A 16,784-nucleotide genomic window follows, 5' to 3' on the forward strand; every position below is an offset into this window, starting at 1 on the left:
GTAGCTTGCTGTGTAGCTCTCCTCCTCCTTGGCTTTTCCTTTCATGCCCAAAGAGGTCCTTTGGGAAAGTCTCCATAAGGTCACTCCCGCCTGAGTTGCTCTTAGCCCCCTGCAAACTCCAAGCCCTTTGAGAAGCCTTGTTTCTAGATCTTGAGAACCACCACCCACATACTTGTGTAATTTTCAAGATGGGTGACATCCGAGGTGAGCGTCTTCTCACATGCCCTCCAGGGAGCATGGGCATTCACTCACCTCCCCTCTTTTTTTTTTTACAGAAACAGAGAGAGTCAGAGAGGGATAGATAGGGACAGACAGACAGGAACGGAGGGAGATGAGAAGCATCAATCATCAGTTTTTCATTGTGACACTTTAGTTGTTCATTGATTGCTTTCTCCTATGTGCCTTGACCGTGGGGCTACAGTAGACCGAGTAACCCCTTGCTCGAGCCAGCGACCTTGGGTCCGAGCTGGTGAGCTTTGGTCAAACCAGATGAGCCCGTGCTCAAGCTGGCAATCTCGGGGTCTCGAACCTGGGTCCTCCACATCCCTGTCTGACGCCCTATCCACTGCGCCGCCTGGTCAGGCTCACCTCCCTTCTTGATGGCAGAGCCTCACACTCTCTTTTCTCCACAACGCGGCCCCGACTCTCCTGCAGTCCAGTCGCTCACTTTGTTGCATACTCACCTCTCTCCTGACTACAGGATCAGCCACAGTTGCTCTTAGTTGGTGCATAGTCCAACCATCGGTTCACTGACTTTGTGGCCTTACTCACTAGGGGACTGCCCAAGAGGTTTCCAACCCACCCCAGGCAGCACCTGCTCACTAATCTCAATGGAGAGTGTAAAACAGGGTCAGGAAGGATTACCATGGAAGATGCATATGCGTGCACACACACACACCACCCCCTCACCCCCACCCCTCGCCGGTGGTCTCTGGTCACACAGACAAGTTTCCCTGTGGATTTGTTACAGTTTTCAGTCTCAACAGCTGAACAGCAAACTGGACTGTAATTCACCATACTACTAAAATGACATAATTTAAAATAACTGTTTTCTTAGGAATTTTCCGATGAACAGTTTTTACTGGTTCCGTGTGGTCTTCACGGAAACTGTAAGTGGGAAGAAGCAGTGTACTGCTGTGCCAGGCAAGTATGTTCATATGTCAGACTCAGAAGCCAGCATTTACCATTCCACTCAATTTGAACAGCTCCTAATTTGACAGCAGCCCATTAGTACACGGCTCCAGCTTAAGCACCTTTTCCTTTCCCTCCAGATCGTGATGTGAAGAGGACCTTTGTTTTTCCAGAGCTTCTGTTGCAGTCATGTGGACACCTGGGCTATGAGAGGGGCTCTTTCCCCCAAGCACACCCCCACTTCTTTAGGCTGCTCCTGACGAGTCCTGGTTACCCTATCGGACTAACAGTCACCTAGCTCCAGGTAACCGAAGTCAGGAAAACACTGATGGGTTTTTTTGGGGGGGTTTTCTTTTTGTATTTTTCTGAAGCTGGCAACGGGGAGAGACAGTCAGACAGACTCCCGCATGCGCCCAACCGGGATCCACCCAGCACGCCCACCAGGGGTGACGCTCTGCCCATCAGGGGGCGATGCTCTGCCCCTCCGAGGCATTGCTCTATTGCGACCAGAGCCACTCTAGCGCCTGGGGCAGAGGCCAAGGAGCCATCCCCAGCGCCCGGGCCATCTTTGCTCCAATGGAGCCTCGGCTGCGGGAGGGGAAGAGAGAGACAGAGAGGAAGGAGAGGGGGAGGGGTGGAGAAGCAGATGGGCGCTTCTCCTGTGTGCCCTGACCAGGAATCGAACCCGGGACCTCTGCATGCCAGGCCGACGCTCTACCACTGAGCCAACTGGCCAGGGCCAACACTGATGGGTTTTTAATCACATTTGCTGCCACATTTCAGCAAAACCCCACCTTGCAGAAAACATGACATACAGAGAAGTTCAGGATCCTGGGAATCGGTCCGCATTTTACTGTACAGTACATTCGTATAGGTTCCTCATCTCCAAGATGACCAGATAACATTCAGGTTAGCACTGCTGGTAACAAAATTATACAACTACCCTGGTTTCAAAAACAAGAAGGGGTGATACACATTAACAATTATTTCCCTTTAATACTGCAGAAAACAATACATCACAAAAATAAAGTCACATGCCTTTTACAATCCAGTGTGAAGGCATATTATTTACGTTAAAATTAAATGATTTGGGACATGGGAAGAATAAGAAGAGCTTCAAAGCTTAAGAGAGCTAAACTCTCCCCCAATGCCATCTTTCTCTTCCAGCCTCCAGAGGGCGCCTTCAACACCAATGCCTAGGGAAGAGAACTGAAACTCATGTCTTAAGCTACTTCTGTAAAAACTACTTAAATAACCTGCAACTCCTGAAAGAGTCCATATTGATAAGAGATGGTACAACAGGAAACACCTGGAGAAAACACTTCCAGTCACCGATGGGAAATATAAGCTGCAGACATTTCACTAAAATGGAAAACTGTATCACATACGGTAATATATTAGGCTCTGAAAGTACACTTTCACTTTACTGAACAGAAACACTATGATCCATGTTCTGGTCTTGAATCATCTCAGAAAAAGAGCTATCACTTTTATCTGAAATATGTTCAACGGACTATATTACATTGTTACTATATGAGAGAGCAGCTGACCAACACCCCCGACCCTTGAAAACACAGAAGAAACCAAACTGAGCTGTAGTCAAGACCAGAATGAATTAGGCAGGAGAAAATGCAGATGGGTGAGAAAGCACAGAGTTAGATGTGGGTCTTCTTCCCTAGATAGAAAACATTGTTATAAAATGCTGTGGACCCAGGTCCAACACAGCTGGAATGACAAGTTATTAAAAATGCGAGCCCCCACCCAGAAAGACAGCGTGTTTATGTAGCACTGTTCTCTTAAAAGTTCAATGTGCTTTAGTATAATTATCAATTCATTGCATAATTAAGTACATGATTCAGAATATACTTGGACTTATTAATTCCAGTGACTAGAGTCCCTGCCACTTACTGCCAAGAAATGTTTGTGTCCAGAACTTATCCAGTCATTAAGTGAAACTGACATTCCTATTTGCTGACTCCAAAAGAAAACCTACCCTTTCAGAGCTGAAAAACATGATGAAGAGGGACTAAGACATGACTTAGGGAAGCCACAAAACATCTCAGGAAAACCCGGAGCCAATGCGCACATTACAGCCCCTGAAGAAAAGGCCCCAACAGCCGGGGGTTAGGGGGGCAGTGATGTTTTTGAAACCAGAGTGAGGTGTAGCTAACTGCCTAACAGTAAATTCACATAGTAAAATGCAGAAATAAGTCAACGTATCACCAAGGTTTACATTATATCTAGAAATATGTTTTATGCTTTAAAAAAAATCGCAACGCACTCCAAAAAAATGTTTTCAGATAATTCATGTACAACAGAAGGCACTGGTATCCGCATAAATCCACTGATTCTGCATGGCAAAGACCTGAGACGTGCAATGAGTTCAGTTCTCCAAAACCACGTGGTCATTCATCCTTTGGAGCATGTGATCTGTCCTTTTCGGTCCAATCATTTTGTTTGCCTTTAATATCATACATTACAGTAGCTGCTTAAAATATGTATTTCAGGGTGAGACAGGTCAGAGGGAAGAGGGAATAAAAGCAATGCCCTAGGCTGGGCGTAACTGGCACAGCAGAAGGGTGCTGAACAGCAGCTCTCAACCTTTCCTCCCCTGACCCCCTCATCCCCCTGCCTGGAGAAGTGAAATATCCCGATGACACTTGGTCTTGGTCGGCCGACGTTCCTTCTCTCAGTTGTTACCGGGCATAGTCCCAAAGTTAAATGCAGAGAGGACTCCTTTATTTTCAAAGGTGAAGCCTCCTTGTTGTTCAATCTTCTTCTTTGCCTCTAGCGTTTGCCAAGAGAAAGGGGGAAAAAGGAGAGTATTTAAGGCGACCAAGCTGGAAATAACCTCAAAGGAACCAAATTCTTTATACTTAGCACTGAGAAGGAATGCCATTCACAGTAGTAATTCCTGCCCTACTGAGCATTAGCCTGTAACAGACTCAGCTCAGGAACTAACTATGTTTACCATCACGGGAAAGCTGTTTGCTAACAACAAGCCAAATGAAAACAAGTTTGAAAACAAGTCTCAAAGTTGAGTTCCACTAGGTCCATAATCTACTGCTGAAAGGATGACCTGACCTCTCCTACCTGGAAGAGAATCAGTGCAGGACTAAAAACCCACGTCAATAGAGAAAACCTGGGTTCTAAACTCTAGGTGCCTATTCCATGATGTTCCCCATGGAAATGTTGTTGTAATTACAAAATCTTTTCCATTGATTTTCTAGGAGTGACCATAGTAATGTCTGCATAAAATAATGTCTCCAGCTCAAAAACCAAAACATGGAAAGGCCACCAGATAGAAGTGGAGAGTGTCACTTCTAGGAATACAAGCTCCTTGCAAGAACCCATAAAGTTCCTGTGGTCGTCGGTGTTTCAGACGTTTAGGAGGGTGACCAGCTGACTTAACTCGTCCTCAGCAAGACTCATCCTGGCCCTTATGTTTTACCATTGGCTCCAAAATAGGATGAGAACGTGCATGACACATATTACCGCACAGTGCTTTGTAAAGCTAAGATGCCATGAGTAATTAAAAAGATCATACAACAATAATCCCTTATTATCTTGAAAGGCTGGCTTCTATCAATTTAAAAAACAGGGTGTAGGTGCCACCAGGCTTGTTAAGTAAGGGTGACTTTGGCACTCTGACACATGCCCTCTCGTGGGAAGTTCGCACTGGCTGACCTGCCACGGTCCTCCGGTGCTCCGCCAGCGTGTACACCTCCTGCAGTGCTCTCCTCTGGTCCTCACTGAGGGGTGCCATCAGCAGCTGGTACCAGGTGGCGTCCCGATTCTGCACAGCTGTTGCATTTGGAAGGAAGGGGTTAGGTGGAGAAGGAAAAGATAAGGGATGCCAGTGACAATTTCAGAGAGTAATAAAGACATGATCAAATCATAATGAAATTATAACAGACAGTAAGAAATAAAAAGTACAAACACGAGGTGATGAAACTTAGGCCAAGAATGAATTATTTCTGAGGATCCACTCTGTAGCTGATTATGTGGGGCTATCAAAGGACCACTGGACATTGGAAATCTCTGCTTTACCTAGTTCTCTGCCTCCTTCCCCAGATCCCCTTCTTCCTAGGGTTTCCCTAACTCTGCATGCTCCCTGAGACTCCAGGCCTTGGCAAACGCCTGTACCCACCTGTTGCCATTTCCTCCAGAATTCTCCTACGATCTGCAGCTTCCGCATCGCACCAAGAACTCAAATTTGTACTTTTGGGCAAAATTGTTCCCTAAGCCTCCTGGACTTTTCCATTTGGATAGCTTGCTCCAATTCAGCACAACTAAAACCAAATTTAACATTGTACCTCCCAAGCCCTCCTCATGTCCCTATTTTCATCCTAGTTCCATCAGCCTCCTACTCGACCACTGCAAATCCCTAACGTCTCTGACTAGGTCCTCTCCACATCCGGTGTCTGCTGCTTTCTTGAGGCCGTTCCCGTGTGCTTTCCTCCATCAAACACTGATCCAAAGAGGACTGCCTGTCACCTGGGGAGCATATTAAAATCCATATCCCAAGATCCCACCAAAACCTAAAAGCTTCTACTGAGTATAATGCATACCCATGTCCGGAAGCCACTGTCTCCCACCTCCGCACTGATGCTCTTACTTTCTCCCTGCTTTGGCGCTGGAGTGTCCTTCCCTGTGTCTCTACCCTTAGCTCCTGCTAAATTTCAGTAAAACACAGCAGTGGTTTTACTGTCATTAACAGTATTTGTAGTGACACTAAATAATGCCAGTACATTCTACTAGCATTGCCTTGTTGGTAACAGTATTTTATACACAAGGATGCTCCCTTTAATACTGCTTGTGATAGCAAAAAAACTGAAACTATTCGTATGCCTATCAGTGGAAACAAACTAGGGTATAACTATAGGAATACTGTGTAAATAAAACAAAATAGCTGTAATGTTAATAACATTTTTTTCATTATAGAATTTTCTAAACATTTTCATTGGTTTATTCTTTAGTCCTATAAGATTTCCATTTACATCCCCGTTTTTATACTGGGTTACTGGGTCTTGCTCATTTGTAGAAGGTGTTTGTTTACTGTGGACCTAAAGCTTATGATCTGTGGTAAACATTTTTCCCCAAACTTCTGTAAGTCCTTAACTATATTTCAGCGTCCTTCACTGTACAAAACTGGTAAGTTGCTGATGTCGTTAAAAGATCCCCCCAATTCTAATAAGGGGAAATGAATTTAGAAAAACATTTCTGAAGATTCGGGGAGTAAAGGCATACTTAGTAGAGCTTGCGTAAAGAACTGATATTCATCCACACTGTTTTCAAGGTCAAGTGGAGTGCTGAATCCCTCAAGGGCAGTTTCCTCCAGTACTTCTTCATCCCAGTCATCCTCCTCTTCCTCCTCGTCCTCACCTCTCCCATGATTAGACTGCATGGCTTGAGCACTTACATTCGCCTCCTCGTCATCACTTGAAATCTCCTCTGTGAAGCCATGAATTATTGAAAAGGAATCAAAGCATGTTAAGGAAATATAAAAGTTTACAAAGAAAACAAAAAATATAAAATGGCATTCTGGAAATGGAAACACCTACCATATAATTTTATATAAAATTATAAAAATAACCCTTATCTTTACTGTAGTTTGCTAAACTGGAAATGACTTTGTCTTCCTCACTGAGAACCATTTCCCACTCTGCCTCTATGCCTAGCCCTGTGGTCCAGCCAAACACTGCTATTGTTTCGCCACGGCTGCCTCGTGTTCGTTAATGTAAAATACTGTTTAACTTCAGATACCCAAACTAACTTTTTTTTGTCAAAAAAAAAAAAAGATTGTGCAGTCAGTGCATGTTGTTTTATTTTGTTAATGTGAAACTTTTACTTTTATTATGTCACCAATGGCAATGCTGCAGATGGTCTCTGAATCACAAATTAACTCTATCAGTAAGAACTCAGATTTCACCAGCGATTCCACGTACAGGTGCGATTACCTGACTAAAGTATACAACGTGTTTTAAGTAACAATAAGCTCCCACTGAGAATTCAGTTCTTAACAATTAACTAAGTTGATTATGAACTGCTCAGAAATGATTGAGTGAAGAGGGCATTTCTGCTAACAGAAACAGAAAAATATAGAAATGTAAATGAAAAATAAAATAGTTAACTGCATGTGGGTTGAAAAGTTAAAAGATGAATTATCGACATGGACTGCGTTTCTATTTCCACTGCTGGCCTCGTCCAAGCAGTGAGACCGGCATTGTAAACTACCAGCAGACAGTGGATACCTGGGTTAAACTGCAAGGTAGTTTTAGAAATAAGGCAATAAATTACATATATAACTATATATATATATTTTTTTACATATATATATCACTATATCGACATAGATATGGATATATACTGCTCACAAAAATTAGGGAATATTTCAAAATGAGTATGAAGTGATAAAATATCCCCTAATTTTTGTAAGCAGTGTAGTTCTAGATATAGAAATACCTTTGCTAGTTAATCATTCTATTCTTTAGTGAGAAATTCAACAGGAAAGTCTAGATATTACAGAAAGTTTTCCCTCAAATCATATTAATTATAAGTCCAAAATAAATGAACAATAAAAGAAATTTAAAAAAGAACATCATAACATACTAAGGAAAATTCTCTAATTGTTGGCATATACTTAGCAAAAAAATAAAAAATAATATAAAAATAAACTTTTAGTAAAGAAACATTACTGCAAAAGACCTACATAGAATTCTACAGAATTTAGCATCAAAAATAGAATTGTATGTTTTCCAGAAAAATTTGTTTTAAACCAGAAGAGGAAAAACTCCATTTGGAGTTGGATAATGTTAATTCCTGGGCCCTAGCAAGCAATTTTACAATATCATTAAATACAATAAAGATCTAATATTCTTGACTCTAATAATCTTATTCTGACTCGATTAAGCAATCACTTTCCTTTATGTAGTTTATTCTAAATGTATAATATGTAAATCACAAATATCTCCTAATTATAATTTTTGATGATGAGTCACCAAAGAATTATTTTTTAAAAATCAAGCATTCTCTACTGATCTGTTGTACTGACACTTCTAAGTTTAATGGTTCATTTAACTCATAACCACTGCCTTCACAGACTGTTAGGATCAAAAGAAAAAAGAAAAGAACTAGTTAACTTATTGTCAAGACCATTTAATCCTGTTATATAAATGTATTTCCCAGGGTGTAACAACATTCACTAGGCTCAATAATTTAAAAAAATAATAATAAATCTTTTAAGTGTCAAAAGGTGAACAAATATAAATTTATATCACATGATATAATTAAGGCAACGAAATCCAAAATATCTATTAAATGTGCAACAGTCCAAAAACTGTAAATCTGTTTAATGACTTGAAATAGACTAAGATTTGATGAAAATGCATGCTCAGATCAAGTTCAATTCTAGCATTCACTGCAATTAGGAGACTTTACCATTTTCTTCCATATCCGTTTTCTCTGCTTTTGAGCCATCCTCCCGGTTGACCAGTTGTCTAGTGGCACAGACCTGCTTCAGGCCAAGGAAAAGGAAAAGAATTGAGGGCACGATCTGTCCCACCACAGCATCTACCGCGGAAGGCCGATTCTGCAATTCCAAGAGAATACTCAATCCTATTATACACATCTTCCGGTCATGATGCCTACAAATTATGAAGAAAAACAAATTTGCATGTGAGGAATGGGGACAGATCCTGAAGAAATGCAAAAGGAATGTCTAAGGTGTACTCCAAGGTTCATTCATTGGAATTACACAAACACATCCCCCATTTTGTACTATATAAAATTCCATGTAAATGAAGTTTTATAAACCAATTATTATCAAATACCTATAGAATTCTGCAATTAGTATAGTGAGTCTTACTGTAATACCAACTCTGATTACTGTAAGTGCTATATTAGGGCCTTGGCATAACAAGTTTTATTAAAGCAGGAATACCTATATTTGACAGCATGAAATTCCTTTCCAATGGGGAAAAAAGAAAGCATTCCTCAGACTCTGTCTTTATTACATTGGTCTACAAGGTGTTTTTGGCAGATGTACTCTACACTGACCCCAGGAGCCAAAAGTTATTTCAGAAAACTCAGTATCTAATAAGCTTAGCTTAATATTTATAAGTAAATTTATTAAATGTCTTCTGCTATAACACAAGGAAAATTTAATTATGAAGGAAAAAAATTTGACCAATATACATTACATATATTTTTCTACTAAATGTTTTTTATAAGGTGTTTAAAACTTAAAATATTAAGAATGAAAAGACAACTATATGGTATAACACTTAAAATTGTGGGCACAAATAAAAAATTCATTTGCAGTGATTCAACTTGTTTAAAATGAAAGTGATATACAGCAAACTCAATGATGGATATCTTACAAGCTTCTGTGATTCTTCTTTATTTGCACTGCTTGATTCATTCAAGTTACTGCTGCCAAAGCAGTATGCTATAAAAATACTTGTCCTGAGGTCTTTCTCATCCATGCAGACCCTAACTAGTAGTGCATGCCAGGTGTCAAGGAGATCACAGCAGGAAAGATGATTATCAAGTGGGGTTTTAAAGAATACAAGGAAACCCAATCCAAGCATGGCCAGTCTATGTGGTAGCTGAGATAGCCTTTCTATCTTTGGAAAACTGCTTACAGATACTAATAAAGAGATAAGCGTACCAACGGCAGAACTGTGAATGACCACATCTCTATTCCCTAAATCTTTGTAAGAGATGACTTTAAGCAGAATTTCTTTTTAAAGTATGCTCATCCCTTCAAAGCTTTAATAAGAAATCTAAAACAGAGACAAATTCCAGTCTCCTACAAATAGAATAATTTGAATAAAATATAGCAGCTGTAATGATGTTCCCTCACTCCTGGTCCTACCGTCCTGGTTCAGGCCTCCATTTCCCCCCTCCACCTCACCACTTAGCAGTCCTTACCTATGTCTCCTGCTGGACATCTCCCCCCCCACCCCCAGCAAATTTTTCTAAATGATATCTTACAAAGCTTAAAAAGAATATTTGGTATTTCTGATGCTTTAAACAAATTAGTGTGCAATCTAATAGCTCAAATTCTAACATAACATGGTTACAACTATGTGTTGGGTCCCTTGAGGTGGGTATATAACTACTTTGGAATCTCACTTTTCCTATGTTAGAAAACTAGGAGAGTGCTTCGTGTAAGTCTAAATTCTTCTACCAAGGCAGTGCCTGGGTTACCACTAACAATCCTGACCACATCTGAGAACAGGCTCCCTTGAGGTCCTCAAGGTGTTCAATATCCTAGGCTAGTATGTTATATCTTTACCAGGCAGGTAATTTTCCTAAAAACTTGACTCCATTTAGAATATCTTTACCCACAGACACTTAATAGTCATGGAACGTAGATGGACACTTAATTTTTGTTATATGGAGATATAACAATACATATAACAATACATGTTGGATCGAAAACCAGTGGGGAAGGGCTATACCTCATTTTCAAAGCTAGCATCCTTTCCATTAGATTACATTGCTGAAACACATTCTTAATTCTTTAAAAATTAAATATATGAACACTACACTAAAAATAATTCTTAAGATATAAAAATTATCTTTCTATATGCTACTGTATGTACATATTAAAAATTCAACCTTCCAGAAATAGAAATACAGTGTAAAATCAAGAAGACACATACCCAAGAAAACAATCTGTATCACTCATCCACTGATTTATAAACTGTACAGTTATAGGTCCAGGGTTGTGAGGCAACTGAATTCTTTCTAGGGTATGTAGCAGCAAATCGGGGTTGTAGTACAAGGCAGCAATTGCAACCTGAAGACACATAGTACGAAGCTCACTAGTTTTGACCCCTCGGGTTAATCTCTCCAAAACAAGTTGAACAAAGAGTGGAATGCACTAGAGGAGAAAAGAAAGAGAATCAACCAGACACAAAGAAACCAAGTAACTTTTATAGAAAACTACATGTTGCTAAAAAGTATAATCAGTAAGTAACATACTCTTAATGGCAATAAAACCTTTGCTAATTTAATCATTTTTGAGGCATTAAGTTCATATTCTTAATTAAAACCCAGAGATCTGAAACAGCCCAAGAGAGGTCCAGGCGCAGTGCCAGGAAGTCTCCTCCCCTTCTCAGGGCAGATTACAAATGGAAAATCCAGCTAGAATTTCAGCTAGATTGCTGACTAGATTACAGCCCGAGAGTGTCCTTAAAAGCCCATACCCAACTGGTGGCAATAATCCAAATATGGACTCAGCTTTTACATTTAAAGTAAAATGACTATGGTGATAAATCAAATTGGGGAGATAAATGAATAGTGCCGAGAATAAACATGATGTGATCAGAATTTCTCGAGAAAAAAAATTTTCTGTTGGTGTAAGTAAAAGAAAAATAGTATAGAAAAAAAATGGTCAACTTGGCACAATAAAACCAAATCATCTGACTCCAATTCGAAAAGGCAATACTGATGGACTATTTTTATTAGAAGTATCTGTAAATAGTTATTTTTAATTGAAACGGATGGGCTGAAATCATTTGTGCAAAATAAAACTTTGAGGTCTTAATATAAACTCATTTTAAAAGTAAATTTTAAAAATCAAGGTTTCAGGGGAGGATGGGATGAACAGGCAGAACAGAGGAATTTTAGGGCAGTGAAACTACTCTGTGCTACTATATGTAATGGTGGGGATGTATCATTATAAACTTCTCACAGCTGGGAGAATGCACATCAAGCGTGAACCCAATGTAGACTATAGACTTGAACTGACTATAATGTGTTAGTGCAGGTTCACCACACTGTAACCAATGCACCACTCTGGTGGGGATGTTGGTAACAGGAGATGCTATGCGTGCCAGGGCAGGGATGTATGAGAAGTCTCTGTACTTTCTGCTAGATTTGGCTGTGAAACTAAAACTGTTCTAAAACATAAAGTTTATTAAAAAATAAAGGAAAAATCAACATTTCATATGGAGATTTGAAAGTCAAATTGAATATATTTTCTTTAGTAGGCAAAACCACGAAAACATTGGGATTAACAGAATACTAGCCTTGTTTTAGGATGATATATGAAATCAGAACACATGATTATACGTGGAACTTTTAAGACTGAGATTTTTTAAAAAGATGACTAGTTTAACTATTGATTTCTTCTCAGATTCTGATATAGAGGATTCTGTGTTTTGATTTGATAGCAAAACACACATAACATATAGACTGCCTTAAAAATTATTACTATGCTCAAAGAAGTATTGCAAATAAATTGAAGCCACAAGAAAATGAAAACTGAGCTTCAAAAGCTCTTTTGAGATCTTTTAAAAATAGTTTTATTTTAACAAATATTTATACTATCACATGCAAAGCCATTAAGAAGGTAAAGAAAACTTGAGGTTTCAAAACAAGTAAAACAATTTTATAATTGTCCTTTTATATTGCATTAAAACAAAATCAATTAAAGGGACTGGCTGAAAAAACTACATAAATCCAGAGAGAGAAAACGATGCAGCTTCGAAAAGGAGCACCGACTATCTCTGTGCACAACTAAGGAGTGACATGCAGGATATAGCAAGTGAGGGCAGCAAACATGAAAAAACATGGATAGTATGCTATTTTAAAACAGAAAATGAGAAAATGAATATATCTATATGCTTATTTTTTCAAATGAAATATAAAGTAAAAATTGAAAAAAAAATAGGCCAGAGAGTAAGAATAGAGGGAACAGGGATGGAAGCAAAACCTTCCTGAGAATAGCTTATTTTATAAATTAGACTTTGGGATTATGTTTCATATATTCATTTAAAATTTTTAAGCAATCCCTAAAAATTAAAATAAAATAAATGAACCAGCCAAACTGATTATTTTTAATGACTCTAAAATTTAATGATTCAACTGGATTTTGACTATATACTGCTAGTGCAGGGGTCGGGAACCTTTTTGGCTGAGAGAGCCATGAACGCCACATATTTTAAAATGTAATTCCGTGAGAGCCATACAACGACCCGTGTATGTTAACGCATTATCCAATAAAAATTTGGTGTTGTCCCGGAGGACAGCTGTGATTGGCTCTAACCACCCACAACCATGAACATGAGCGGTAGAAAATGAATGCATTGTAATACATGAGAATGTTTTATATTTTTAATGTTATTTTTTTTTTAAAGATTTGTCTGCAAACCAGATGCAGCCATCAAAAGAGCCACATCTGGCTCGCGAGCCATAGGTTCCCGACCCCTGAGCTAGTAAATGAATACACTCTATAAATAAAAAGAGCTACTAAAAAATCTTAAGCTGTTAATCATAATCATATGTTGGTGGTAATATGGGTATTGGTAGAATTACTCTGAGACTATATGTACATATTAGCAAGATAAAGCAAGTGAGGATTTTTGGTATGGGAGACTTAGATTAGGATCAATTAGGTTAAGTACAAATAATGTAGTCCTGACTTTAAACTGAAAATATCTGCATGTACTAATGATGAATTGTTCTTAAAAAAAAAAAAAGGTATGATATGAAACTGACCAACTCAATACCAGTGGATTTCCTTTTTGCTTAGTCTTGGAATACCACTTCCCAGGGTAATGCAGGAAATGTACAAGATGAACCTGAAATAACTAGTCATAACAGATAACAAGGAAACTACAAAATTTTACTGGAGTCATGTCAAAAGCACTCACATGACAAACTCAAAAGGCTTTCACTGGCCAAATTCAAAACCACTTTCCTACCTTCCACGATATACAAAAATTAATTCAAAATAAATTAAAGGCCCTGGTAGGTTGGCTCAGTGGTAGAGCATCGGCCCAGTTTGTGGAAGTCCTGGGTTCGATTCCCAGTCAGGGCACATAGGAGAAGCTCCCGTCTGCTTCTCCATCCTCCCCCCTCTTGTCTCTCTCTCTCTCTCTTTCTCTCTCTCTCTCTCTCTCTCTCCTCTCCTCCTGCAGACAAGGCACGATTAGAGCAAGCTGGCCCAGGTGTTGAGGGAGACTCCATGGCCATCCCCTCAGGTGCTAAAAAATGGCTCTGGTTTCAACAGAGCAAGGGCCCCAGATGGGCAGAGCATCACCCCGTAGTGGGCTTGCCGGGGGATCCCAGTGGGTACATGTGGGAGTCTGTCTCTGCCTCCCTTCCTCTCATTAATTAATTAATTAAAGAGCTAAATGTTAGAGCTAACAAGAAAACTTTGTTTTCCTAACCCAAGAAATACTTATTAATTGTAGTAAAAGTGCTGTCTGGATAATGCTGATATATAAATTGACTCTGTAAAAAGATCACCAAAATTGACTCAATTGATCAAGGAAGAAAAAAGTAGAAAGAAGATTCTAGCTACTAAAATCAGGAACAAAACTAGAGTTATTATTACCAGCCTAGAGAAACAAAAACATAAGGAAATTTTATGAACTGCCTAAGTTAACTTATATGAAATAGACACATTCCTAAAAAGATGCAAACTACTGAAATTGACACAAAAGAAATAGGAATATAAATAACCCTGTAACAAACAGAGATTGTATTGGTAATTTTAAAATTACCCACAAAAAATAGCTCAGACACAGATGGTGTCACTGTTAAATTCTACCAAACATTTCAAGAACACCAAACGTCACAAACTCTTCCAAACAGTAAAAATAAAGAAGAGGAAAAGGGAGCACTTCCCAACTCATTCAACAGACTAGTGTCACTCTGATACTAAGGATTAAGGTCAGACAAAAATATCACAAGAAAAAAAAACTTCAGATCAATATCACTTATGAATATAGATACAAAAATACTTGAAATACAAGCTAACTGAATCTGAAAATACATAAAATGGATCATATTCCATAATCAAGTAGAATTTAAACCTGAAATGCACGCTTGACTTAACATCTGAAAATCAATTAATGCAATACAACATATGAATAGAATAAAAAACAAAAACCACATGATCATTTCATTAGATGCAGAAAAAATCTGACAAAACTCAATACCTCTTCACTATAAATACACTCAGCAAAGAAGGAACTCCCTTGTCCTAATAAAAGGCATCTATGAAAAACTCATGGCTAACATCAGACTTACTGCTAAAAGACTAAATGCTTTCCCCCCATAAAATTAGGAACAAGACAAGATGCCTCTTCTTTATCACATCTATTTAACATTGCACTGAAGGTTCTAGCCTAGGCAATTAGGCAAGAAAAATAAAAAATTTTAAAGCACCCAGATTGGGAAGGTAAAACTCTATTTCCATCTGACATGACCTTGTATATAGAAAATATAAATGAATTCACTGACATTCTATTAAAACTAATAAAGAAGTTTGGCAAGGTTGCAGAATATAAGGTAAGTATACCAAAAAATATATATTTCTATGCTCAGTCAATTGGCAGCTTAAAAATTAGGAAAGCAATTCCATTTATATACAATAGCATTAAAATTAATACTTAGAAATATTTTAACAAAAGAACTGCAAAACTCAAAGTGAAAATTCCAAAGCATTTTAAAAAGCAATTAAAGACAACCTAAAGAAAAGGAAAGATATCTTATCTTCATGGATTGAAAGAATAAATATTCTGAAAATGAAAATACTTCCTAAAGTGATCAATAGATTTAGCTTAACACAATCACAGCTGCCTTCTTTGCTAATATTGACAAACTGATCCTGAAGTTCATTTGGAAATGTAGGAGACCCAAAATAACCAAAACAATCTTGCAAAAAAAACAAAACTGAAGGACCTAATTTCAAAACTTACTATAAAGATACAGTAATAATGACAGTGTAGTCCTGAATTAAGGACAAAAAAAGAAAAGTACTTAAATAGAACAAAAGTCAGAAGCCAGACATACAGTCAAATGAATAACAGTGCCAAGACAATTCAACAAATGGTATTGAGACAACTTGATAGTCACAAATAGTGAATTTGGACTCCTTTTTCATACCACATACAAAAATTAACTCAAAATAAATACCTAAATGTTAGAGCTAAAACTATAAAATTCTTAGAATAAAACAGATTAAATCTTTGTGAACTTGGATTTAGCAATGATTTTTTAAAACTGACACCTTCCATAAACAACAAATAAAAAAAATAGATAAATTAGACATCATCAAAATTAAAAACCTTCAAAAGACATCATAAAGCCCTGGCCAGTTGTCTCAGCAGTAGAGCATCAGCCCAAAGTGTGGAAGTCCTAGGTTCAACTCCTGAACAGGGCACACAGGAGAAGCAACCATCTGCTTCTCCACTCTTCCCTCTCCACGTCTCTCTCTCTCTTCTTCTCTTCCCACAGCCATGGCATGAATGGTTCAAGCAAGTTGGCCCCAGGCGCTGAGGATGGCTCCATGTCCTCACCTCAGGTGCTGAAATAGCTCAGTTGCCAAGCAATGGAGCAGCTGCCCCAGATGGGTAGAGCATCGCCCTGTAGGGAGCTTGCCAAGTGGATCCCAGTCAGGGCACAGGTCTTTCTGCCTCCCCTCCTCTCAATAATAATAATAAAGACATCATAAATAAAGGGATTAGACAATCCTCAAGTTGAGAGAAAATTTTTGTAAGATTTTTGGAACTAGAATTTAGAATATATAAAGAACTCCTACAACTCAGTAATAAATAGACACGTAATTAAAAATGGGCAAAGGATTTGAATAAACACATCTCAAAAAAAGATATACAAATGGTCACATG

At 38.5% G+C, this 16,784-nt stretch overlaps 1 protein-coding gene across 1 annotated transcript in view; it reads right to left on the reverse strand.

Annotated features, from left to right (window-relative positions):
* Positions 1-1,960: 1,960 nt before the first annotated feature.
* The window catches only part of IPO8 (importin 8), a 63,544-nt gene continuing 48,720 nt past the window's right edge, over positions 1,961-16,784 (reverse strand). The window contains exons 21-25 of the mRNA XM_066258035.1: positions 10,803-11,023; positions 8,572-8,777; positions 6,382-6,585; positions 4,819-4,935; positions 1,961-3,918 (exon numbers count right to left, since the gene is read on the reverse strand). Of these exons, the coding sequence (XP_066114132.1) occupies positions 3,821-3,918; positions 4,819-4,935; positions 6,382-6,585; positions 8,572-8,777; positions 10,803-11,023 (846 nt within the window). The 3' untranslated portion in view covers positions 1,961-3,820. The remainder of the gene's footprint in view (positions 3,919-4,818; positions 4,936-6,381; positions 6,586-8,571; positions 8,778-10,802; positions 11,024-16,784) is intronic.

This window comes from Saccopteryx bilineata, chromosome 2 (genome assembly GCF_036850765.1).
Source record: "Saccopteryx bilineata isolate mSacBil1 chromosome 2, mSacBil1_pri_phased_curated, whole genome shotgun sequence".
NCBI classification, from domain to species: Eukaryota; Metazoa; Chordata; class Mammalia; order Chiroptera; family Emballonuridae; genus Saccopteryx; species Saccopteryx bilineata.